Below are 26,137 nucleotides of genomic sequence, written 5' to 3'. Positions count from 1 at the left end.
CTGAATAAAATGTGTAAGGAAAAATTCAGTTATAATTTAGTAGGTTATTATAAACTGTTCCAGCCCTAATGAATAAGTATAAATCTGATCTTTAGTGCTGAAGTGGAGCCTGTTAACGTAGAAGTGAACCTGTCTGTCTTTCTGAGGACCAGTTTGAAGACATTTTGACCGGTCCTCATTTCTTTACAAGACAGTTTGAGGGTTAACACTTGGTTTTAGGGTAAAGGGTACGATTAGGGTTAGGGAATCATTATGTCAATGAATGTGTGTGTGTCCATACCTCATACAGACAGGCCTGGTGGAAGGGCTGTCCACAGCGAGGGTCGTTACACACCTGATCAGGGATGGCAGCTTCAAGACGATAGGAGTAACAGATGCCACACTCAACGCTGAAACTCTGCACACACACAGACACACACACAGACACACACACAACAAAACAATGGAGGCAGACAGTTTATTTACACATGCTGTGGTCTCAGGGCCTGTTGCATTAACATCTGATCTGGGCGATCGGTTTGCAAGTGACCAGTGTAAAAGAAGACAGATGTGAACGGTCCCAGGACGCATTGGAGAGATCTGATCTCTGACCATAACTGGAGCAAGTATAAATCTGATCTGAACAATACACAGAGCTGATGATCATCAGGAAAGAAAAAATAACGACTTTTAAAATAGTCCTTACTTTAAGCTGTTAAATGAGTAAATAATAAACAAATCTAAACTAGAATTAACTAATGAAATGAGAGTGAATCTGTCTTTAGATAACGTATCAGCATGCGGATAATGATCAGTGTCTTTATTTATCTTTACTACCACAGATTAACGGTGGATTAAGTTATAATCTGAGTCTTGTACAGGTCTAACTAACGTTAATAAATAATTAACGTGTGAAGCCAAAGTCATGACACACACACACACACACACATAAAACAGCGCTGTTCTTGGTTCTGAAGCAACAGTCCATTAGAAACAGAAGCTGTTCTAATATTCTACTGGACCTCAGATGATGGCGGAGGATTTTTTTTTCGCGTACAGATAAACTGAGATCAGATCTGGAGACACACGTTAACGCCAGGTGTGAACGCACAAACCTAAAGCTGGTCAGTCACGATCAGATCACCCAGACCGGATCTTAATAAGAGGTCTGAACCCAGTGACACCCACAGCTCTCACTCTCTCTCTCTCTCACTCTCACACCAACACACTTTATCTCATTTGCATTTCATCGTAATGAGAAGCTCCTGTTTTGGTTTTTTGTTGTTGTCGTTTTTTTTTTTTTTCTAGAGCCATCCATTAAGAGAGGATGGCAGGTCTAAAAAAAAATAATATATAAAAAATCAACATCTGGTCAACTCAACTTTTTCTCACTCCTCTGAATGTTAATGAAGCCGAGGCATTAATCACGGCAGCGACAGCGGATAAACACGACGCCCTTTCAACCCGTACGCAGACAGAGAGGGGAGGGGAAGGAACCAGGGTTGTTTTTTTGTTTTTTTTTAAATAAAGAGATAAATGGTTTTGCGTGATTAAAGCGGTTTGATAGTGCAGCGAATTCTGCTATCTTTGTTATTCTAATGATCTTATCTGTAAACAGCCCAATTAAAGGAGAATTTGTGCCCACCTCTTAGAAAAACAACACACACACACACACACAGAGAAAATATGGAAATAGACAGAAAAATAGGCAGCAGTGTTCATCCGCCCCCTTATAACTTGAAGCTCAAACAGGAGGATGCATGCATAGATGTAAAAACACACACACACACACACACACACACACACACACACAGCTCCTTGAGGTAATGGTGAAGAGGAGCGGACACGTTTGAGACGGAAAAAAGGGGGCAAGCTGTGTGACATACAGATTTTTCGTGGGTGGCAGGTGACGGGAATTCGATCTCCAAAACATCCCGGAGGTTGTGCAAGACGCTGGAGTCCGGGTTCCTGCCAGCAGACCACAGACATCTCCTTCACACACTAATTAACCACATGCAAATGAGCCTGCAAAGACACTGGGGGATGATTAGGAGACTTTCACCGTTGGTATATGAATAAAAGGAATAAAATAAAAAATAAAAAAACCAAGAGCATTTTGTGCTGCTTCAGACCTAACGGGCAGAGAGGGAGCATTTCCTGAGATGTGTCATGCAGAGGGGAACGTTAGGACCTGCGGTGAAATTAAAAGTCTCTGCCTCAGTTGAAAATAAAGAGTAATCACGTCATTTTGGATTTTTTCCTGAGTGATAATCAGATGGTTGTCCACCCTCTGAGAAGCTGATGTACCTTCAAATATGAAAAGACTGAAAACCAACACTAAACTCCATTCAGCTCTGTTTGTTGTTGGGCTAATGAGTAAGAAGATTAGCTAGAGGAATATTTAATAACTTCACTAATATGCATTGTGAGTTGAGTCTGGTGATTCTACCTTGACTGAAAAACTTCCTGAAAATTAGTGACAGGCAGTGTTTCATAAACTGAGTGTTGACTAGTGTGACGAGCAGGAGCTAATGAATGAGTGAGATGATTCTGATGATGCTTCACTGAACAAAAGTTGAGTTACTGAGCTACAATCACAGTTACTCCAAATTAGGAGAAAGCTGAATTTGTTGCAGTATAACCAACAATGCTTCTTCATTTCTGAGCTGATTTTATTGACTTTATGCTGAATATAAATAGAGTTCCTGAGTGATATTCCCAATAAGAATGTATGGACATTAGGAAAAAGGCTATCTTTCATATTATTACAGTGTGTCGTAGTACAAGATAAGATCAGAATAGTGTTTAGTGTCACTGCAGAACACAAGTGCAACAAGATTTAGTTTCATCTCTGTAAAAAATATATAATCTAAATCTGAATTAGAGGGGAATGGAATATAAATATGAATCTAAATCTGACAGGAGTAGAGAATATGACAGTGTAATGTAAATAACTTACCACCACTAGATGACTATTTGCACAACACTGGTATCTATATGTTCTGTAAAGCAGTAAGAGCTTCTTGATGCAGAGTTTCTGCAGGTTTGAGCAGTGAAATTTAAGACTTTTTAAGACCTTTTTAAGATTATTATGGGTAAAATTTAAGACCTACTCAAAGTACGAAAAATAAGGGAACAACTTTCCTTTTTCATTCATCATTCACAAATCTAAAAACAGCATAAACTATCTGAAAGCTTCTACCCTCTAGATGTGATTTAACATGCATTGAGACATGTCCCGACTTCCTCCATCCTATGTGCCATGCATAGTTTTGTTATGTATTTCATAACAGCCGTGATTTCAGGCTGTCAAGACTTTTCTAATAGTTATATTTCATAATGAACTACACGGAACACATGGAACTAACTCTGAATGTGACCAACGCATTGAACAAAATGGGAATGAAGCGGTAAATGGATGTAAGGATTTAAGACTTGACTAAATATAATTTAAGATCTACAATGCAAAATATGCTCGTATTTAAGACTTTTTAAATTGGCATTATCAAATTTTAGACTTTTTAAGACTTTTTAAGACGTTGCAGAAACCCTGTTGATGTCTGAGGTTACTGTTGTTGTGCTACAACCAATATAAATGATCATAACGGGACGCTGATCCGTTTATCTCTTTCTAGCGTGGCACCAATGAGCTTCCGTACGAAAGCACAGTGAAGACAGGAAGTGTAAAGTTGCCATGGACAAAGTGGGCGGTCTTATTCAGCTGTCCTGTCAAACACTGGCTTCACTTTGTCTAACCTGCAGTGTTCTACAAAATGAAAAAAGGGCTTTTTGAGGATGAAACTACAGCCTCGGCTTAACGGTGACATGACAACAACAGATATTAGTGTGGCTGTATGTCTTCAGCAGGAACCAGTGGACTCGTGAGGAGACAAGATGGACGACGTGACGCTGGTGGTTTTGTGTTTTCAGCTGATTTGATAACAGTAGTGTTCAGTGTGTGCTCTCTGACCGACGTTAGGACGACAGAAACAGGGGAAACAGTAAAATGACAGTTATTCCACTGAAACATAAATGACTCAAACTAAGAGCTGTGTGATGCAGAGACTCTTACCACATGTGCATGTTGGCGTTCAGCTTATTCCTCAGTGGAGTCACCGCTGCAACAACAAAACAGCAGGAGTTATTTGGTGCTGGGTGTGAACTGTGATACTTAATAACAGGCTAGAATTTGATTTGAAGTCTGCGTTCACACGCTTCACCTGCAGATCCGCTATTATTGAACATAAGCCCCCAGTAAATTAGAGTGCCTTAAAGAGAAAAAAGAAGACGTACTCTGCATACCCTCAAACGCCGTCTCTTATTTGACGACGGCCCGGTTCAGCACAGATATGCCAGATATGAAGCATCTTAGCTTCCTCTGTTTCCACAGGGGAGCTTTGTCTCCGTGCAGCACTCATCACTTTCACTATTTGTTATTCCTACATGCAAAAAGCAATATTTCTGCGCGACCCCCCGTATTTGAGGGTCGCCGCCTGCCTCCCGTCTCGCTGGCTGAAGTGTGCATGTGTTTAATATCTTTCGAGTTGCATTGCTAGGCAACAGGCTAGGAGTTGCGTGACCTTGGGTTTACAGAAACAATGGCCGACAATTGACGGGGACTTAAATAGAAAGCTGAAGCCCGAGCTCGGAGCCCGGCTGTTCTCCGGCGTCGGCGTGGTGAGAATGAAAAAGGTGCCATTCAGGAAGCAAGTGCTCTGACATGACAGCACACGACGGGCTACACCACCGAGACGAACGGAGATCAGAAGAAAAAATATTCCCTTTTCATTCTCGCTGATCTGATCTGAATAATGGCACAGGAAGAGGTCGTACTTTATTGCCTGGCTGATCCTCAGCTGGCAGATTATGGCGTGAAGAAAGGGAGGATACCTACGGGATGTGATTAGTGATACAGGCCTTACTGCAGAGAGTCAGACACCATTACTCAGTTAATTGATAACCAATCTGATAAGGATTATGATTAGTTACTCACTGTTTTATGACATTTTACAGACTACACGGTTCATTGAATATTATGTTAAACCATCCAAGACATGAAATGGGACTACATGAGGAGTCACCAGACGATTAACACAAGGATTTGAGTTAAACTATTTTGTAAATGACTGATTTACAAAATAGCAGGGTTTTTGCAGGTTTGAGCAAGTGAAATTTAAGACTTTTTAAGACTTTTTTAAGACCATTATAGGTTAAATTTAAGACCTACTCGAAGTACAAAAAATAAGGAAAATCAGAGACCCAGAATTACTTTCAAAATAACAAAATGTATTGTCATTCAACTATGAACTACCCTTTAGATGTGATTTAACATGCATTGAGACATGTCCCAACTTCTTCCATCCAATGTGCCATACATTACAAAATGTAATTTAAGACCTACAACGCAAAATATGCTCGTATTTAAGACTTTTTAAGGCCTTAAATTGGCATTATCAAATTTAAGACTTTTTAAGACTTTTTAAGACTCCGCGGAAACTCTGAAATAGTTTCTATTTTTTCTCCCCATTTTTACAAACAAAGATTTTACAGAGAGGATTTTCTCATTTAAAGCTATCTAAGCAGTATCCAATGGCTGTTCAGCTTCCAACAACCAGAGTAGGGACTTTTGATTGAGCCTGACTGGAAGCCTGGAAGCCGCCAGCCTAAACTTCCCCAGCACACAAAATCTTTGAAGGGGGGAAAGATGGTCCTGATCCGCTGTTAGGAGTTAATTATACACCGACCAAGAACCTGGCCAATCTAATAGTTATCTCTACACCCCTAGGATTGGATTTTAGGGATCAGTATCAGGCTCTTTAGGTCATAAACTAAAACCACGTTCCTGTAGCATAAAATCTTCTTCTGTCTTAGTGGCGACTGGCTAGCGTCAAAGTTGCCAAAAGAATTAGAAGAAGAACCAAAATCACATGACGTAACATGTCAGCTGCATGTCCCTGTTTGACAGCTGACCTCTTAGGGAGGAGAGTAAGCTATAATGTGGAAACAGATAAACGGTGTGTGACCAGGAACAGCCTATTTATTCTTTTGACAAATGTCACCTGTAAAATCCTGGAAGGAGCTTAACGTTCCCCTCACAGCGACCTGATAGCTGTATTATAATGAAGACAGGATTTCCCATGCTATAATACAGTGTGTCAGTTTTATGCCTTTGAAGTGTTGCCATGTCTCTGGGGTCCTACCCACCATGCTCTGCTCCCAGCAGGCAGCACTCTGGCAGCATCTTTGGGTGTCTGGGATCCACCTCCACTTTGATGGACACGTTGTTTCCTGCACACACAGACAAGGACACACTGTCATATGGACTGCACACGTATTAACATTTACCCATGTAGTCTGATGTGCCGTGACTGGAATTAGCTGCACGTGTTGCTCAGTACCGATGGCGATTCGCCTCATGGTGTCGGACCGGCTGGGTTTTTCTGGCTCAAGAATCCAGGTCTTGCTGTCAATCTCATCCAGGACGTCCCAGAACTCCGTCAGGGACTCTAAAACCAGCAGGAACTGACTGTGGAGCTGCTCCAGAGTACTCTAGAAGAAGAAGAAGCATGCTTCAGTTACAGCACTCCTGCAGGACCAGACACTAGAGATGTCCCAATCAGTATCTGGAGATCAGTATCTGGGACTGATCCAGGCATTTCTAAAACTGTTGGATCCATATCGAGCTTAATCCAGTTCCGTGGTGCGATGCTTTAGGTTTATGCTGGAGCTAAAATAAAAAACTACAAAAGACCAGACTAGGCTGAAGTATGTGGTCTTGTATTCTCCTAGATAACACATGATCGGATAGGAACTCTGATCAGACCATACTCAATATTAAAATGTCGATAATGGATCGGGGGATAAAACAACTTGATCGGGACATCCCTACCAATACTAGTACAATAGCTCGTTACTCTCGCCGCTAGTGTGAACGTAGTTTTAGGCTTCTGCGATAATCTTCACTCACTTGCCAGTTCATTAGGTACACTAGAGAAAACATTTATATTTGTGCACTCGTCAGTCTGTCTCCCTCTGTAGAAACACCACCAAAACATTAGTCTTTTTTGCCAGTCTGGTTAATTGTTGTTTCTATTTGCTGCTTCACTTTCAACAATGGCGACTGAAACTTTCGCCGAAGACGAGTCATACAAATGTTTGTATCTCTGAACCTCCTCCGTTAACCTTTCCACCATGTGTTCCATCTTTATTGACCCAAAACAACCAATCATAAAATTGCGGAGATGAAGAAGCAGCTGGAAATACTAAAATGGAAACACGCTACTACCAATCGGACCAATCACAGCTCTTACGGTCTGCGTCACTGTGAAGCATAGTTACATTTCTGGGGAGATGCACGTCAGGCTACGGCGTTAGGGCCTGTATAGGGTCTGGGCTGTTGCCGTAGCTACAGCGTCCTATAAGTCTTAGTTAAATCACTAGCTCTTTAATTTATTTTAAACTAATACTGAATACCAGAAGCTACATGAAGCTGTGTTTTTATTTTGGAGGCTGTGTTTGTCGTTCTATTGTGTGTTTTACAGCCATTCTAGTCAGTGGGCTAGGATAAATAACAGAAAACCTTTAGTGTTTAATTCAATCCATTTGAACAGCATCACAAACTACATCCTCCAGAATGATCATCCAGCTGAATGACAACCTAAACTGAACATTAAAACAGCCATGAAGGGCTTTATACGTATAACGAGTAAAGTGCAAATAGTATGTTTGTATTTTTTATAGAATGAACATGTCATTGTGTGCTCTCAAAGCTTTCAGAAGGTGGAGAAACATGTCAAAGATGTCAATAAATCACAGTTTCTGACATGTCAAGGACAAAGCTGATAAAATATCAAACAGTATCTAGATAATAAACAGCAGATTGATCAATAATAAGTCTAACAGTTCAAGTAAATAAACTAATTGATGCATGGACGCCTCCAGCAGTAGAATAAAAAGAGAAACGGTGACTAGGTTCATGTTCCTTCAGTAGTAACAGAAAGGCAAAGAGGATCCTTTGATTTCATTATTAGTTTAAATTTAGTCCTCACGTTTTATTTGACAAAACTGGAGTGAAGGTAAAGTGCAGACAGTAAATGACCAGTTGTGAAAAACTTAAGGCACATGCTCATTTACACACACACACACACACACACACACACACACACAGAGAAAAGAGAAAGAGAGGCTGATAAAGGTGTGGGAGAGCAATCCAGACGGAATGAGAGGGAAAAAATTAGGCGAAAAAAATGAACCAAAAATTATGGGTCATTGTGCCAGCACAGTGCACACAATTAAGCATCGTCCAGGTGCTGAGAGCCTCAGCAATTACAGCCCAATTAATGCCAGTGGTATGATTACGGTTACAGCTCAGGATAACTACGCTGGGCCCGGTTCTGAAAGAAGAAGAAGAAGAAGAAGGGGGAGGAAAAAAAAAAAAGGAAGAAGAGCTGGTAATTGAATTCCTGCTGTATGAGAGAGAAGAACGTGAGTGAGAGCAGAAGACTGAGGCTGAATGTGAGCTGAGGTTTGCTCCTTGGCCATCTCAATCAGTCCTCTTTATCTATTTATGATATCTCTGACTGACCTCCGTTTAGCTCCAAAAGAAGAAGCCAGGATAAAAGAATTCACTCCTCTTCACTCAGACGCTGTTAAACATATTTACTTTTCTCACTGAGCAGCAATTATTATTTGTTCACGATTTAAAAAGTTCTATATTTTTACCAGGACTATATCAGGATCATATATTTATTTATATTCGTTATCTGTAGCCACTTATCCTTTAGAGCAGGGGTGTCAAACATGTGGGATATATTTACAGAGGAAGAGGAGAAGAAGAAGAAGAAGAGGGAGAAAGGAGGAGGAGAAGCAGGAAAAGAAGATGAGGAACGGAGAAGGACAAGGAGGAAGGATAGGAAGAAGTCAAAGGAAGAGGATGAGGAGAAGGAGAAGTAGATAGGTAGGGAGGAAGAGGAGGAGGAGAAGAAGGTGGAGAAGGCAGAGAACAAGAGAGAGGAGGACGAGAAGCAGGAAAAGAAGAAGATGAGGGAGGAAGAAGGAGGAAGGATAAGAAGAGAAGAAAGCAAAGGAAGCAGATAGGTAGGGAGGAAGAGGAGGAGGAGATGAAGGAGGAGGAAGATGAAAGAGGAGGAAAATGAAAATGAGAAAGAAGGAGGAAGAGCAGGAGAAGAAGAGCGTGAAGGAAGAGGAAGAAAGAAGAGGAGAAGAAGAAGATGGAAGACGAAAATGAGAATAAAGGAAGGGAAAGGAGACGAAAATGAGGAGGAGAAATATGAAAAGAGAAAGAATTAAGAATTGGGAGAGGAAGAGGAAGAGACTGAGGAGGAGAAGAAGATGAAGGAAGAAGGAAGGTTGAGAAGGGGAGGATGAAAAGAAGGAAGAAGATAAAGGAGGAGGAAGGAGGGAAAAGGGAATAGATGACGAGGAGGAAGATGAGGGAGAAGGAAGAGGAGAAGAAAAATTACATAACAGACATTAACTGCATTTATTTATTTATTTAATAGTATTGTCACCTATTCCTTATTTGTCCACTAAGAGTCGTAGACATAACACAACTCTACTTAAAATATTTCAGGTTGTATATTTCAGGTTTCCCTGAACTAAAAATGAGCCCGTGCTCTAGAGGGTCGTGGGGCGGGGTCTTGAGCCTGTCCCGGCTGTGACTGGGTGAGAGGCAGGACAAGTAGATAGTCTATCATAGGGTTAACACAGAAAGACAAACACACACTCACGGTTAATTTAAAATCAACAAATAACCTAACGAGCATGGGGGGGAGGGGGGGCATCAGAGCACCTGGAGAACCCCCCATGAAGGCACAAGGAGAAGGTGTAAACTTTGAAAGTGACTGTGAGTTAATGATGATAACCATTTAAAAACTTTCATTGTTTCATTGATTAGAGGAATAAAAATAAATCCCATTTGCGCAGATAATTTGTCGCCAACATACTTTTACTTATCAAAACCACTGTAAATACTATTGAACAATGTGCTTTAATAGTTATAGCCTGAACCAATTAGAACCACAACTTCATTATTAATTAATGCAACAGCAGCTAATATAGAGCAGTAATATTGTAGTAGTGGTCTGGGTTTCCAGCGCTCAGTCAGTTACACACACACTTCCATTTTTATTTGTCCTGAAACTTTCTTCATCCTTTTAATTCTTGCACTTTTTGGTTGTTAAAAAAAAAATTAGAAATCCTCATTGTGTAGCCTGCAAGCACAAACCACACACACACACACACACACACACACACACACACACACACACACACACACACACACACACACTCTGAGGTTTATTTCTCTTCCTATTCTAGTTCCACACAAATGCACAGAGTGTCACGTCTTGGCCCTGCAACAGAGCAGGCAATAATTACTCATTCAAATGAACATGTCAGGACTGCCGACAGACAGGCCCTCCCTCCCCACAACCACCCCCCCTGGCACACACACACATTACACATTAAGACCAAAAAAAAAAAAAAAAACACACTTGGCACTGATGCAAGCGCATACACACAAATGTAAATACGCGCACACTTCATGCTGCAGTGTGGGAGAGATCCATCAACGGCCCAGCAGGCAGACAGGCTCCATACGGTAACGCTGTTCTGAGCTGGTCTTCACTGTACGCCTGCCATGTATCAGCGCCACAACACACACACACACACACACATTAGCATCTCCTCCTCCGTCCTCAAATTTTCTTTCTCACTGTTCTCTCGTGTCTCTTCCTGCACCGTCACTACACACACATTTATAAAAGGACAATAACTGATATGATGCCTTCCACGGCTCCTCGCGCCTCACATTCAAAACATCACACTGGTTCTTAACAAAGCTACAGAGAGACTACAGGCGCAGGACCCGGTGTTCTGCTCAGACGTGGATGAACAAAGCCACCATAATGACTGGAAGAACTACTAAAATAAAAACATCCATACTGTGTGTGTCAGGACATCAGTACGGGGCCAATCTATGCATTTCTAAAATGATCGGTATTGGTATCAGGCTTCAGCCAAGGCCGATAAACCAAAACCACGTCCCTTCTTCTTCCTCGATATCTATACAAGAACCGTTTGCTCCAAACTTGGCGTCCAGCTCAGTGGTGTCAAACTCATATTAGTTCAGGGGCCAAATACAACAACTCCAAATGTTTCCCTTTGTTTTAGTGCAAAGAAGAACAAGAGCATTATGAAAATGTTGATATTTAATGAACCAGCCTTTTACTAAACAGGTTAAGAACAACCTGAAATTTCTTAAGTGCAATGTCGCTGCATTGCTGTCTGCTCTTCTGGATGTTGTGGTCTCTGACTAAAACAGTGGACAGATTATCCAAACAAAGGTTCAAAAAAGGCAACTGGACTTGTAGAGTTTTTGAGAAGACGTTTCACCACTCATCCGAGTAGCTTCTTCAGTTCTAGGGGACTGGTGGGAAGTTTGAGGACAAAGGACACTCCTTTGAAGATAACAACGTCCACATCTTAGCCAGAGAAGACAGATGGTTTGAAAGAGGAGTAAAGGAAGCCATCTATGTCAGACTGGAAAAACCTTCACTAAACAGAGGAGGTGGACCTGGATGACTGAGAACCTTCACAGACGCAGTGGACAGAATAGGAAGAGCTGTTGCTCCGTAGGTTGAAAGCTGAATGCAACCTGACCAGGTGAGCTGCAGACACTCTTCAGGGCCGATACGAACACTAGCACCTGCCCTCATTCAAATAAATCTGATGAGACAGGGTTAGTTATGAAACTACAAACTCGTCTACTTATATGATTATACTGTATGCTTAAGGTGTTAATGTCAATCTGGATGCTTGATGAGAGGTGGGTGGGAAACATGGCGGTATGTGTTAGGATGTGTTAAATGTTATGAACACTGACTGGACTTGGGGATTAATTCCGAGATCAGTAGAAGTTTCAAGGTTTATTAAATCTATTTTGCTATCTATTAAACAGCTGATCTATGACGGGCGCTCAGAGGTCCCAGTGATTTATCCAGCTTACGCTATGAATGTTACATGCAGCTCTTCAGACCAACAACATTCTGCAGCTTTCACCAGTACGACTGGATGAATAACAAAGTTAATAAAAGTTAAAGAAAATATTACATCGGTAATTTCTGATTGAACATTTTTAGTGCTCTAGTGGGGATTTAATCACAGTGGGCCTTGCCTGAAATGATGAGAAATGTGGTGAGAAGATCGTAGAACGCATACAGAGACAGAGGCTGCGTGGAATGAGAGCTATTCATTTAGAGTAGTACACAAAAGGTTGACTTTTAGAAGCTCGGTGACTGTTTTCATATTCATCAGACTTTAATTATACCGGAACGCTTGATATTTGACCTTGAAAAAAATGTTTAATTTAATGTTGTTTTGTTGAGTTTTTTTTTTTTTTTTTAGCAAGTTAAGTTATGTGACATTCATACAAATTTGTGACACAAAGTGGAACATTTTTGATGTGCAACATTATTATTGCGGTTTCCAGTTTTTAGTTTTTGCTTCTCTTATTAGCAGCATTTCAAACGTTTAAAAATGTAGATGTACAAACTCATCATCGGTGGAAGATGCACCGTCTCTGTGCACGTGTACGTACCTGAGGCGTCCAGGTTATGGCCAGAGGGACCGGCAGGTCGGCTGAACATTCAGGAGCCTCTGCAGGGTGCTGGAGAGAAAGAAAAAGAGGTTTTATTGTAGCTCAAATTAAGACTTTAAATATAAAACTTCACTGATCCTCTGAATCCACGATTAAGTAAATCTTGAACATGACGCCAGCCCAACGCTACTGATCCACTGGGGTTAGGGTTGGTATAATATCAAAGTTATAAAGTTAAATTGAATGTTCATCTTAACTGGTACAATAAAAATCCCTGTTAACTCTGGTTTATTATATTCCCTTTCACATGCAGGAAGATTGCAGGATTACTAAAACCATGAAATGCTGCTCTGTAAATGCTATGAGACATTTCTTAATACACATTTTTCCTATCTCATTTTAGCTTCCATTTTTGCAGTTGTCATGTTTTACTTGTTTACTAGATTTATTTATTTTTTTATTATTATTTTTAATTTGCTCTGAATGCTAAATAAACCATCATGAGCCCAGAGAAATTCCAACCCCTCTGAATACTAATAATAGATGTGGTTGATAACAGATAATTTTGACTCGAATAAAGTTGAAGCTGTAAATAATCAAACACTAGTGTCTATTCGTCTTTACTGCTCGTATATCCAGGCAGGCTTTTGTGAAAAACGTTCAGTTTAATTTATCATTGACGCCATTTATTGTTAAAGCCAAATATGTTTAAGTTGTTTAAGTAAGTTTAGATATAATCCTAAATTTATTTGATCCTTAATTTGAAGAAATTCAGGATTATGTCCTGGGTGTTAACAAACTGTTTGTTGTAGTAGAATATTTTAAAATATTTTTTCTTGTGCAAACCAAAATGAAAGCAATGCATGAATAAAATTTCAGAGGAGAATAAATGACGTTGAATTTATAAATGTATCAAGGGAGCCATTCTAAAACAACTGTCCATCTCTCCTTCATGTATTCTGTTGACCTTTATTTATTCTAAACCGTCTCTCGTCTTAAATTTGGTCAGTAAATATGACTTTCTCTCTCTGTTCACCTTCAACATCCCACTACTCTCTGTCCTTTCCCTCCTCTCTCCTCTCTTCCAAGCCTCCATGCGTCCGTGCCATGCTGCCTCCTCCTAGCTGTGCCCGGTGAGGGATGACCTGGCGCTGGATCTGGTGGAAGCAGCTGGAGTGCTGGGAGCACTCAGGAGCTATTTTTGCAGAGTACTTACGGGGCGAGCAGGGCCAGGTGGGCAGGTGGGCACAGAGTGGGGTCCCAACCACCCCTCCCTCGTCCCTGGCGGATGTCAACTGGGCTTAGATAAGCACCACCTCACCACGCCACCCACCATGCACACAATATGCAACCCCACTCTGAGCTGCTTCCACTCCTGCCAGCTCCTGGATGCTTCGTTCTGACTGAGATTTGGTGTCAGAGGCAGCTTGAGAGACTACTTGAAAAAGTGGAAAAATATAAGCTTTAATTATTTTTTTGGATAATTTTTTGAGTTTGTAACTTTAACTCTGTAACTTAACTTTGGAGCCATTACAACTCCAGCTGCAGGTCAGATACAGACCATATAATATACAGTGCTGCTTAAAAGTATATGCATTTCTGCATAAAAATTACTCATAAACTTCAGCGGATTTTCACAGAAGTCCTGAAAGTAGACAAAGAGAACTCAATGAAACAAATAAAACTGAATTATTATACTTTGGTTTTAGTTTATTCAGGGAAATTAGCCAATATTACATATCTGTGAGGTGCACCTCTTCAAGGTCAAATCAGAGTCCATCTGTTCTGAAGTATGTCCAATCAATGTAACGAGACTCAACTGTCGTTCAGTGTATCGTTTTGTTTAAAATATTTGTGGCGGTGTATGATGGTACGGACAAAGTGGTTCTAGAAAAGAACGGTTAAAGAAGAACAAGATGAAAGTCAAAGTCCTGACCTTAATCCAATAGAAATGTTGTGGAAGGACCTGAAGCAAGCAGTTGATGTGAGGAAACCCACCAACATCTCAAAACTGAAGTGGTTCTGTTCTGAGGAATGGGCTAAAATTCCTCCAAGCTGCTGTAGACCACTGATCAGCACTTACCAGAAACATTTAGTGACAAGGAGGTCACAGCAGATACTGGAGACAAGGGTTCACTGACTTTAACACCTCAAAGATATGAACAAATGATTAGTTTTCTTGAATAAATCAAAGGAACACAAAAGAATAATATTTCTGTTTCATGTGTTTGATTGGATTCTCCTTGTTTCTGCTTTTAGACAACTTATACAACAGTCGGATGGGGCAACTATCTTGATAAGTCAGATAAGTGGGTAGGTTTCATGCGTATTTATATAGAAATCCCCCCTCATATTAAAAAATTCATGGTCTTTGAACATAAAAATATTTCATACTCAAGTTTCAAACGTGTCAAAACCAGATCTCTCCCTCTCAGTGTGTTACAAATGATGCTTATAGGTATTAAAATTAGGGTGAACTCAGACTTTTCTGGTGTCAAACTCTGCACACACATAACCTGAACGTAAATATATTTTTTTGCTGATGCAGTCCTGGGTAAAAGCGGCATAAGAAGCACATTAATATTATCATAATTTAGGATGGTCTGTTCTATCTATTCAAGTGGACCCCTGCCACCATAGATTCTAGTTTAGATGCATCTACAATTCAAAGCTAAAATCAAACCAAAAATTGTCTGCGTTCCCGTTAAAAAATGCCATTAAACCCAATCCGTCACCTCTTATCGTTCAATATGGAGCTTTCTGACATGCAAACATTTCAAACGCTCCGTGCACTACCATTCCCAGTGCCTGCCATCACCTTTACCTGCACCAGGTAAAGGTTTCGTTTACTTCTCTCGACAGCGGTGAGCACAGACGGCGGCTATGCAGATGAATGTGGGTGTATTGGTTTTCTCTATGCATAGAGGAAGGTTTTCCATCATGCTGAGGTCTACGTGGAGATGTTTTATCTGTGCTACATCTCAGTCACAGCGGGTTATCATGTCTCTCCACACCCTCTCCAGTTTGACCCAGATTTAGGGGCACAGATGTAAATCACCGATTTGCTATCAGCAAATTGAACACCGGCATTGGTGGAGTCAGACTGTTTGGATTTGGATTGGTCTGAGGGTCAACGTCAAGTTGTAGAGTATTCCATTTGATGATGAATAATTTTCAGTGTGAAAATGAATACCACAGTAAACTACGTGTGTGTGTGTGTGTTTCTGTGTGTACAGGAGAAGAGTGAGTCTTACCTTCGACTTGAGTTTGATAGTGAGAGTGTGCGGCCTTGCAGAGGAGTCCTCCGCTTTCAGTCTCAACGTTCGGAACTCGGCGTCTATGGAGAGCAACCTGAAGACGGGACACACATACAATACAGGCGCCGTAAATCGACAAGAGTACACGACGGTGTGAACTGACAGCGGCCATCATCCGTCGTTAATCACAGCCGCAGAGAGCAATACTGAGACATCAACTCTACCCTGAGATTTATCACTCTGGGCACCGACACAGCGACATTACATCAGGAGGCCGCTCCGTATTCACGGCCAAATGCAGCAGGACATAAGCAGAGGCTGAGATAATCTGTCTGTGAAGATTCATGTAAAACAAAGGCAGCTGGGACTTCTAATCTGTGTTCCTCTCCAGCAAGTACTTTTTAATGCTTTAATGAAGAAATACTACACGTGCAGTTGTGCTGAGTCGCCACAGAAACACCCCAGATCTTGTGCTTCATAATAAACCTGTAAAACACTGACCGTGCACCTTCACACAACGGTGACTAATCTGACAGATGAGCAGGACTAATACAGAGAAACGGGGAGAAGGTAGCACTTTTAAATTATTAGTTCTTACCCTGACTGGTGACTGCCTAAACAACGCTGGGGAAACTTTTACTACAATGGCAGTACTTCACTGATTCAACCACTCAGCTACCGGACACTCGGCTCCCGGCATGCATTGGCATCGCATGATCCTTGTTTAGCGTTAGCGTGAGCCTTAGACAGCTAGCCAGACCAGGTAACAACCAGACAACAACTCTTCCTTAAACCGATTTGAGGTACGCTCAATTTACAATTTGTATAGAGAGCCGAAGTCCCGCCCCTCTACTTCCGGGTCATGGGACTTATCTTTCGAAAAAATATGAACGGCAGTCTATGGAGAGATCATAATTATTTTCTGGTCCCGTTCGAATTGTGGCATGAATTTCACATATGATGTGTGTGAATTTAAAAGATAATTTTTCACATCAAGAGATAAATTATTTGACGTAAATAAGCTGAACAACATTAGGTTTTGTATGAGATCGCTTAGTGAACTACATCTCTCGTCTCGAACAATGTACGTCACTAGAGAACTATGTCTGTCTCCTTGTTGAGCTTTACCGTCTTCTTCCAGGACGAAGGCAGAAGCATCAAACGAGGTGAAAATCATTATAAATCGGGTCATGTCGAGAGCTGTAGTTACACGAAGGGAGTTTTGGTCGGTTCTGTACGCGCCAGCATGCGGGACTTGTAGTTCGTTTAATTACGTATTTTCCATAGCGTTTTACTTAACTATCTTGCGACAAACTGTGACATTCTTGACATATAAAATCATTTTTTATTCTGAAAAACAACATATGTATAATCCAAGGCACAAGTCGATCGGGACCAGAAAATAATTTATCTTTCGCCATAGACTGCCGTTCATATTTTTTCGAAAGATAGGTCCCATAACCCGGAAGTAGAGGGGGCGGGACTTCGGCTCTCCATAGCTCACGTGGGTGGTCCACAAGTCCACAAACACACCTGTAACTCCATGACATTAAAGTATAGGTGGTTAGATCTAGTGGAGCGTTTTCTGTCAGCTACACTGCACTCTCCTTGTCTTCTGAAATTTCCATTATTATACTGTATCTTTAACCAATTAAACAGGAAATAATCAATGACATACGTGGTATGTATCTAAGCATTAAGCAAACATCTATGGATTCCTCTGGCGGCCTCCTGACCCTAACCTCACACACCATCCTGGTCCAGAACATCTAAATCTCACTATGATATAGTGGATACCAGACTGCAACAAACCTCGAGGAACGCCTTTCCAAAATCTCACACCACAGTGGATATGACAGTTACAGCAGTGGGAGTCAAGCTCTCGGAAAATGTCTCTGGATGACCTTAGGCCGAGTCCACATTTTCAAGCTTGAGTCAACTTGTAAATCCAGCCCTTTCCTTTCTGAGCTAATTATAACCCACTGAGGATAAGGACATAACAGTGATCTGGCTGGAGCATCCACTAACACTGCTGTCAGATTTACTGCTCCTTCTGCTGCTCCAACACACTGTGAAGGAATCAGTTCCTCCCCCTCACCGGTCCATCTCCGCTCTACTGAGACCCGAAGACAAAAGACCGATCTGAGACAAAGGTTTTGAACGGTCCCCCTCCAGATTTACAGTACATTACGATGGGGCGCTCTGTGCCGAGGCTGACATGGCTGTATATCTGCGGAGGATTTATGGAGTGTGTTAGAGTGGAGTGATGTGAACAGTGTGCTCAGGGAATGACACACACACTTAGGGAAGTGATGGAATGATGGGAGACGGTGTCCAATGGGCCCCGGACTCATAAAAGCGTCTGCTCGCTCGCACACTTGCAATCAAAGCCCAGAGAAGGGCAACAGCGTTTTAATGTCATATGCACGCAAACATCTACACGTGCAAGTACACAATGGCATGATCATGACAATCTGACAAATACACCTTTCCTTACGCCCCTTGTTAGGCGTGTGTAAGTACCAACATTATTGCTACCTGTCGACAGCAGAGTAAAATGATGTAGCAGCAGCGAAGGACTGCTTGAACAGATAACACCCATGTTACTTTATGTCACAGATGCATGTTTATGAAGATCTATAAAACACCCATTGCTGCTAACAGCAATAAATACACCAATCTGTAAAGCAAGACCAGTAAACAGACCTATGCAAGTAAGAGAGTGACACGCATCCAAATAAACAAATCAATGAGGAAGACGATAAATCACTGAAGCAAAGTGTCAATGATCTGCAGGAGGTTTGTTAACAAAGATGAAAATTAATAAGAATAAGAAGTTTTATTGAAACTGTCTGGTGAAAAACAACGAAATACAGTTTGGCAGCTCTTTGGTATATAACTATAGCCGCTACACAATAATACAATATATACAGTCAAAGTGCACAGTAGCACACAAACTAATGTAATTGGTACAGTGAAGAAAAGAAATAGCAGCATTTTAAAAGAATAAACTGTTAAACAATAGTGCAAATGGTATTCGTCAATATCCATTTTTCCTCCGTGACTAAGACTAAGACAGATGTTGACATCGCAGCAAGTTAGCCAACTATAAAGTTAAAGAAGTCTCATGTAAGTACTTTACAAGTTGCTGTTACATGCGCTACGTGAAATTATTGCCCTCTGACTTTTCACTGACACATATTTAATCAGTGTGCAGTGTATAATAGATTAGCATTAAGTAAACTAAAACTGTCCATAAACATAGTTCCTGTAATGGATCCTTCTCGTGTATAAGTACAAATACAAAGTAATGCAGTAAACCATTCAAGCTGCAAGGCTGCAATTTGAAATATTATTTTCTTCAAAAGGTGTACTCCCTTAATGGTTTTACCTCATTATGTTTGTACTTGAATTATTATAACAATAGTTATCTCAGGAATATGTGTTTATCCGTTGTATTGCTTCTGAACATATGTGTTTATTGCACTTTAATTTGAAGTGTTGGAAAATAAATGCTTTTTTTACAGCCAACGAAATAGGGTTTCTACTTTTGCGTGAGCATTACCTATCTAAGACAACACAGCAGGCTGACATCCTACTCTGGAAAGGAATATGTAGAACTGCACAAGTGCTAAGAGAGCAGTGATGATACTGTTCACTAGTTTGTCTAAAGGCGACATAAAATAGCTGCCAATATTAATGTTGTTAGCTGCAGTTTGACTAAATGTAATAACAAACAAAAATGCATTGACTTTTGGTCGACTAAAACTCAGAAAGACAAAAATGACTAAAATGTGACAAAGCCTAATAAGCATTTTCGTCTGAAGACAAAGACTAAATCAAACATGGCTGTCACAGTTAACACTGGCATGAACTAAAGCATGCTGGTATGCCCAAAATTAAAATATGCTTCTCTTTAATCCTGTTTCAGTCAGATCACTTGTGTAAATCACTACACGCTGTGTTCCTTTGTATTTCTACAGCGGCCAGTCTGTTGGGTCTAATGGGCAAACGCACGGTGCAGTATTCACAGGTCGTAACGAGCTAAATGTTAAAAATTCCAACACATTTTAAAGCCACTCGGGATCAAAGGAATCTTTTACCCCCACCTCCCACTGTTCTACCTGCAGGACTATGTACAAATGGTACCCAGGGGTGTCATTACTGTAAAAACATGATGAACACCAACATGTTGGTAGAATTAGGTTTAATAGCACTTCATGAGGTCTAAATCCAGTGTGAATCTGTACGATGAATCCAAAACCTTCTGTAAACCTTGCTGAATCAAATATCCGTTGTTATTTTTTGTATATATTTTTCAAAATTTTGTATTTGTGTTTTTTTGGTAACTTTTTCCCTGTCGAAGTTGTCACTGTTTTCTGTATATATTTTTTTTTTTGCCAAATTCCATGCTACTGTGACAAGGAAATTTCCCATACGTGGGATTAATAAACATGTCTTATCTTATCTTATCTTAACCAAAACTCGGACATTTGCATTAACCTTCAGCTGGCTGAGAACGCACAAATCCTAGTTGTTTAACTGTTTGCAATCGCACAATCATGTAGTCCACCCACAGTGAAACACCCAGAAACTATGAAAATGCAAATATTTTCCTTTCATTTACCGCTTTGGAAGCTTTTTTTAGCTTTCACACCACAAAAATATACAATAAGCTACAAACAGTGTTCTCAGAAGATATAACTTGGTGCGTTAAGCTGCTAGCACATTAGAGACAGACTCAATTCATACCAGAATAGTCATTTGGATTTCAATATTGGGCGCGTTTTAAACGATAAAGAAAGAAATCACCTCTGCACGCAATTGGATAGCCCTCCACCCAATCAGAGCCATTTTGTTATAGACATATTCAGCTCCACGCTCGCCCAAACGTTTGGAGCATAATCAGTTCCCAACGGAGCGACTCCAGACCAACTTTCCGCAAAACAAAACAAAAATTTGTGAGGCTTATCCAGGCTCATGACCTGCCAAAGTTGATGTTTTGTCATTTTAACTCAGCAAAGGTCAGCGCTGGAGATTGTAAGTACTACCCACAACCTTTCGCACATATTACAGATTAATTTAAACGCAGAGGCCACGTTTCCTGTGTGTAAACCTACATATATAAGCATATTAAAACTAAACATTAAAAAAGGTATCCTTAGGGCAGTGGATGTAGAAGAGTTCAGGAAAAGGAAGCATGGCTGGTACAGTTGTCAGCTACCAAGTGGATATAAAAGATAAATCAGACCGGGACTCGGTATCAGCCAACCTATGAGGTTTGGTTCTTGACAACAATTCGTGAAATAGTCACTGGTGCATTCCTAACACACACATTTCCATCTCCTCTCCTCTGGGGTCTCACGGCCGGGATAGCACGGACTAGCCGCCGCCCCTACATGGCCATGATGAAACCAGCGTGACAGTCAGACGACCTGCTGGGAAGACTGATGAGAGCATCCCATTTGCAACTCCACAGCCAAGTGAGCCGCTTCCAGACAGCGCACCCCCACCCACAAATTGTGTGTGTGTGTGTGTGTGCTCGTCTCATTTTTGTTTTTGTTTGTGTCTTGACAAAGTGATTCATGAATGGCGAGATCGACGCATATGCAGGGGCTTCTGTGTGCTACACCAGAAAATACACAAGCAAAGTGATGACATACACAAGATACAATAGAGAAAATAGAGGACAATGTAAAGTGTGAAATGTATGTGAAAATCAGGTGTGCATTGAGAAAAAAAAAAAGCATTCCAATACAACCATTAGCCTGGTTTACAATTTAGCTGTGCTAACCAGGACATTCTCATTACTTACTGGTTGTAACTGCAGAACTCCCAGCACCATTCGTGACTGCATTTATATCACAGGATGAGGAGTCATTTATTAGCTGGCCTAATAACGTAACAAAAACAAGATGAAGAAAAAGGAAATTTCACGTTGGAAAACCCTGCAATCCTTCCAGCCCTGGGTCTGGTTGGCCCAACAGAGCCCTGCTGTCAGGGAGCCGTTACAACTGGCCTCAAAAAAAGTGCAGCGACGCAGTGTGACGGAGAGATAACACCGGGATAAGAAGCGGAGAAGACGCTCTGCACTTTCACCGAGAGGCTGTGAACATGGAGTGCCAGCTGTGCCCGTAATGAGCCCCGGAGCTTCCAGGGCCACGTTTTTTCGGGGGCCCACCGACTGATGGCGGCTGACCTACTTGACCTCATTTTCCATTAATTAACACACGGCTTGCCATCTCCAGCCAATTAAGATGACCACACTCGCAAATGCAGAAATGGAGACACGCAGAGAGAGAGAGCGAGCGAGAGAGGGAGAAGGGAGAAATACTCACTTACCTGGCCCAATCAGCAGACCGAATTACAGCTGAAAACCCCTGGTGGCTATTAGCACGGCCCATACCAATTAAGACGCTAAGCGAATCTCGAGTGCTTTGGAGATTGAGGCCCACTGTGTATAATGCCTCCTAACCGTAACACGACACTGAAAATGATGTTGGTCCCATTTCCAGCATAAAGCATACCTTCACCACCCCCCTCCCCACCCTCCCCCCACCCCACCCTGCACACTTCTCCTATTAAAACCTGAGAGTCTTCAATTAGAGCCATTTGCATTTTGCTAATATCATAATTGTAGCCGTGGTCATTAATAGGAAAGTGGAAAATGAGTGTAGTAGTCAAGGCTTAATCCGAGCTGGGGGAGAATAGATATCTTCCAACTACCCACCACCACCACCCCCTCCCCTCTTTGCGCTCTCCCTGACGAGCGGAGGCGACGGTATTAGCCGGGCCTGTCATTGCACGTGGGTGCTGAGCGTTATTAAATGTGACCTGGATTTAACTATAACTCAATAACTAAAAATAAGGAAGTCATTAAGAGCCATTTGTTAATGTGGAGCTGTGTTGTTGCAGGCACTCCAATCAGTTTAGACTGCTAGAGGAGGAGGAGGAAAAAAAAAACCTGGACTGCTCCATATAGCCAAGCAATGAAGTTTCCACCTATATATATATACACACACACACCTCCGTAAGTTAATCTCACCTCTGGGGAAAATACATAAAAGTAAGAAAAAGGCATTTATCATTAAGATTTTACATTTTCAATAACTTTCCCTTATCTCTGGGTTGCTCACCGTTGCTGTACAGAATCTTTGTTTCTTCTAAGAAGAAAAGAGGAAAAAAGAAAAAAAAGAGTTGATATGTAGATCAGCGTGAGGGGAAACTCCACTGGGGACCATTTCCACGGGCAAATTACTTCCCCCCGGTATCCTGGGACCATGTAAGTGGGGAACGGAACCGTGTTACCTTGTTGTTCATTAACAGAAAATAATGATTTGATCGTTACTTGATTTCCTCCGTTATCTAATTTAAACGACTATTTGCACCGAGAGGGGATTGATTCCGATCAAAGCTACGCGTCGTCTGAAGGCCGCCCACCCGATAACCTGACGATCCTGGAGTGGATCTTGATCTTTTTTTTGTTTAATTCATCAAGTAAAACCTTGAGTACAATCTTGATCATTGCTATATATCTATCTGTGTCAGCGTCTCCTTGTTTTTGGTAACTGAGAGCCAGTCCTCTTTGGACACGGTCCACACCACACTCCAGGTTTTTATCTAAACATCTGTTTTGCACATTTGCACAGTTGGTTACAGTGGATAACATAAAAGTTTTTTTGTTTTTTCTAGAACAATCTTGTTCTGGAGCATGTGTTAAAGCTCCTAAAGGGCTACTTACTTGTCCCATCCAAGAGTCTCCATCTCAGAGATCAGCTGAGAGTAATACTGTGGCGGCGGGATGGAGCGGCACTCGGGGCGGCTCTTCAGACACACTTCCTGTCATCACACACACACACAGAGAGCACTTCTTATTTTAAGCCCAGAGTACTATGAATATCACATCACTACTCTACGCCTCTCGAGCAGAATCTAATTTGCCTAAAAGCCAAGAACACAAACACAGACGACCCGAATCAGGGCCAGTGAGTCTTAAAACCTTTGTGTGGTGGCGAGCACATAGGCGTTTACACTTTTCATTAATCTAACAAAATATACATGCACATGTGAGCCTCGCCATCAAGGCTATTGATAGTGCCCGGAGGTTCCCATTTACTTCCTATTCATAAAGCAACAATGTCAATGTGACCGTGCGAACCACTGTGTCATTCTGCCTCTTACCAAGACGGTCTTCAGCTCCAGAACGAAACTGACAAGATCGGCCGACTGCTGCAGCCTCTGTGAGAAGTCAAACCGGAGAGAAAAGACATCCTTGAATGGAAGGATAATGAAGTGACAGTGTCTAGTTTTTTATTTTTTATTTTTTTCCTTCCTCTAGCCAGCCATTCAAATCAAACACGGTGTTTGTGATTAATGGGGGCTGCCACCAGCTTTAATAATTAATGATAGCTTAAAGGCTGTGAAAATAATGAACTTTGCAGCCCGGGGTGAAATATCAATCTCATCCAAATAACCCCGAGGGGGCCACATAACAAATAGGGACATTTTCCAGGCGATGTTAATTAAACAGTGAAAAATATTTTTCTCTGTGTCTGATCGAGGTGAGTCTGACGGGTGACAGAGAGAGCGCAGTAAGGACGGCGGGGCGCGGTGCAGCCAACACAAACGAGCCAAAAAAATATGCACACCAATCAGCCATAACATTATGACCACCTAATATTGTGTAGGTCTCCCTTGTGCCTCTAAAACAGTTGTGACTCATCAGAGACCTGCTGGGGATGGCTGCTACCATCAAGGAGTGTCATTGCTATGGGGTGGGGGTGCCTGGTCTGGTCTAGGTGGGTGCTACATGTCTAAGTAACATCCACACCAATGAATGCCAGGTCCAGAAGTTTCCCAGCAGAACACTGAATTACCACAAGGTGGCCAATGTTATTTCCTTCTCCTGTCGGTGGTTTTAATGTTGTGGCTGATTGGCGTATATATGTGTAGAACATTTACGGGAGACTCAACAACACACTTACCTGCTTCACTATGTGCTCGTATCCACGCAACAGGTGTTTTAACTGCCAACAGCAGTGCAGCCTACAAGGACAGAGTTGTGAGTAGTCTGTGCTTCTGTGCAGAGGCTTTAATTAGCCACACTTCTTTTTTTAGTAATAAAACGCTGGAAATGCTAGCATAATTTTTAAAGAGAAGGTGAGGGGGATCGTTCATACTTGGCCTGCTTGAGCTGGTGATCTGGTGGGAGCAGTATTCTCATTCTGAAGTCTCTTTCCTGGAAAAACACAACGTGACATTGAGTTAAATGACATCGCATCAGGAAAATAGAACATATACCTAAGAGATACCATAGGCAGGTTGGAGAATTAACTATAAGCCATGGAGGCCAGGACTACAGATGAGTAGTATGGAGCTCCACATATCAGAAACAAGAACATGCATTTTTTAATAATAAAATAACAACAATAAAACTTTTATGAGTGCGCCGAATTGTCCAACGGTTCATGGACATCCGTACACTGTCTGAATCTTAAGCCGTAATCACAAGAACAAGTGTCCATAAGCGAGGAGTCTTTAAATTAGCCTATTCTTAAATGGAGTTTGGCGCAAGAGTTCCACTTCTAAGCCTCAAAACTGTCCACCTCGGACATTACCGTAATGACACAATACTGGCTGTACAGCGCAACATCTCAGCTTTCAGAAACCGTTGGAATTTTGTCGATAGCGGAAAAACGTCATGAAACGTCATTACGGTAATCCAAAAGTGCGCTTGCGCAAATGAACGGCGCCGGCGACACATTGAAGTTTTAAAGAGTACAGAAAAGAACTAAAAACTTTTAACTAAAGCTACCTGGACAGTGATGAATCCGTCATAGACTGTCTTCTCCTTGTTGAGAGGTAAAAGCAGGGGGTTGTCGTTGACCATTGAGCTCTCCATGGAACTAATTTAACGAATAAACAACGGTTAACGTTCAGCTGTCAAAAGCACGAGCGCTTCGGTGCTTCCTAGCTAACGTTAGCACGACTTACGGGATCGATTAGCGGCGGATTTAAGGCTTTAAGTAACCTGAACTAAAAAGCTGAGCTTAGTTAGTCTAACAAATGCTGATAAACGCCGCAGAATTGAGCCACTACTAAAACAGTATCAGGGATGAGGGGGATGAGGTGAAGGAGGCTCCGCGTCCCGCCATCACAAACTAAACAGTCGACGTCACGCCGCTGCCTTCAGGGACGCACAAAAAGTGTCGGATATGTGACGTTCAAGTGTCAGCGTGTACATGATTATGATGTTTGACTGTCAGTTGCAATGACTGCGGCC

At 41.6% G+C, this 26,137-nt stretch overlaps 1 protein-coding gene across 3 annotated transcripts in view; it reads right to left on the bottom strand.

Moving 5' to 3' along the window:
* Positions 1-26,137, bottom strand: part of fancl (FA complementation group L) — a 27,674-nt gene extending 1,537 nt beyond the window's left edge. For 2 of the 3 annotated variants that reach the window (XM_084561819.1, XM_084561817.1), the window contains exons 1-12: positions 25,670-26,137; positions 25,035-25,093; positions 24,840-24,900; positions 24,037-24,093; positions 23,597-23,694; positions 15,853-15,949; positions 12,599-12,667; positions 6,378-6,528; positions 6,184-6,267; positions 4,052-4,097; positions 1,866-1,947; positions 281-397 (exon numbers count right to left, since the gene is read on the bottom strand). In XM_084561819.1, the coding sequence (XP_084417945.1) occupies positions 281-397; positions 1,866-1,947; positions 4,052-4,097; positions 6,184-6,267; positions 6,378-6,528; positions 12,599-12,667; positions 15,853-15,949; positions 23,597-23,694; positions 24,037-24,093; positions 24,840-24,900; positions 25,035-25,093; positions 25,670-25,756 (1,008 nt within the window). In that variant the 5' untranslated portion in view covers positions 25,757-26,137. The remainder of the gene's footprint in view (positions 1-280; positions 398-1,865; positions 1,948-4,051; positions 4,098-6,183; positions 6,268-6,377; positions 6,529-12,598; positions 12,668-15,852; positions 15,950-23,596; positions 23,695-24,036; positions 24,094-24,839; positions 24,901-25,034; positions 25,094-25,669) is intronic. The other variant, XM_084561818.1, reaches the window with a different exon arrangement.

This window comes from Chelon labrosus (assembly GCF_963514085.1).
Source record: "Chelon labrosus genome assembly, chromosome: 15".
Classification (NCBI taxonomy): Eukaryota; Metazoa; Chordata; class Actinopteri; order Mugiliformes; family Mugilidae; genus Chelon; species Chelon labrosus.
Note: the sequence above shows the minus strand (reverse complement) of the source record. Positions and strands in the feature narration are given on the sequence as shown.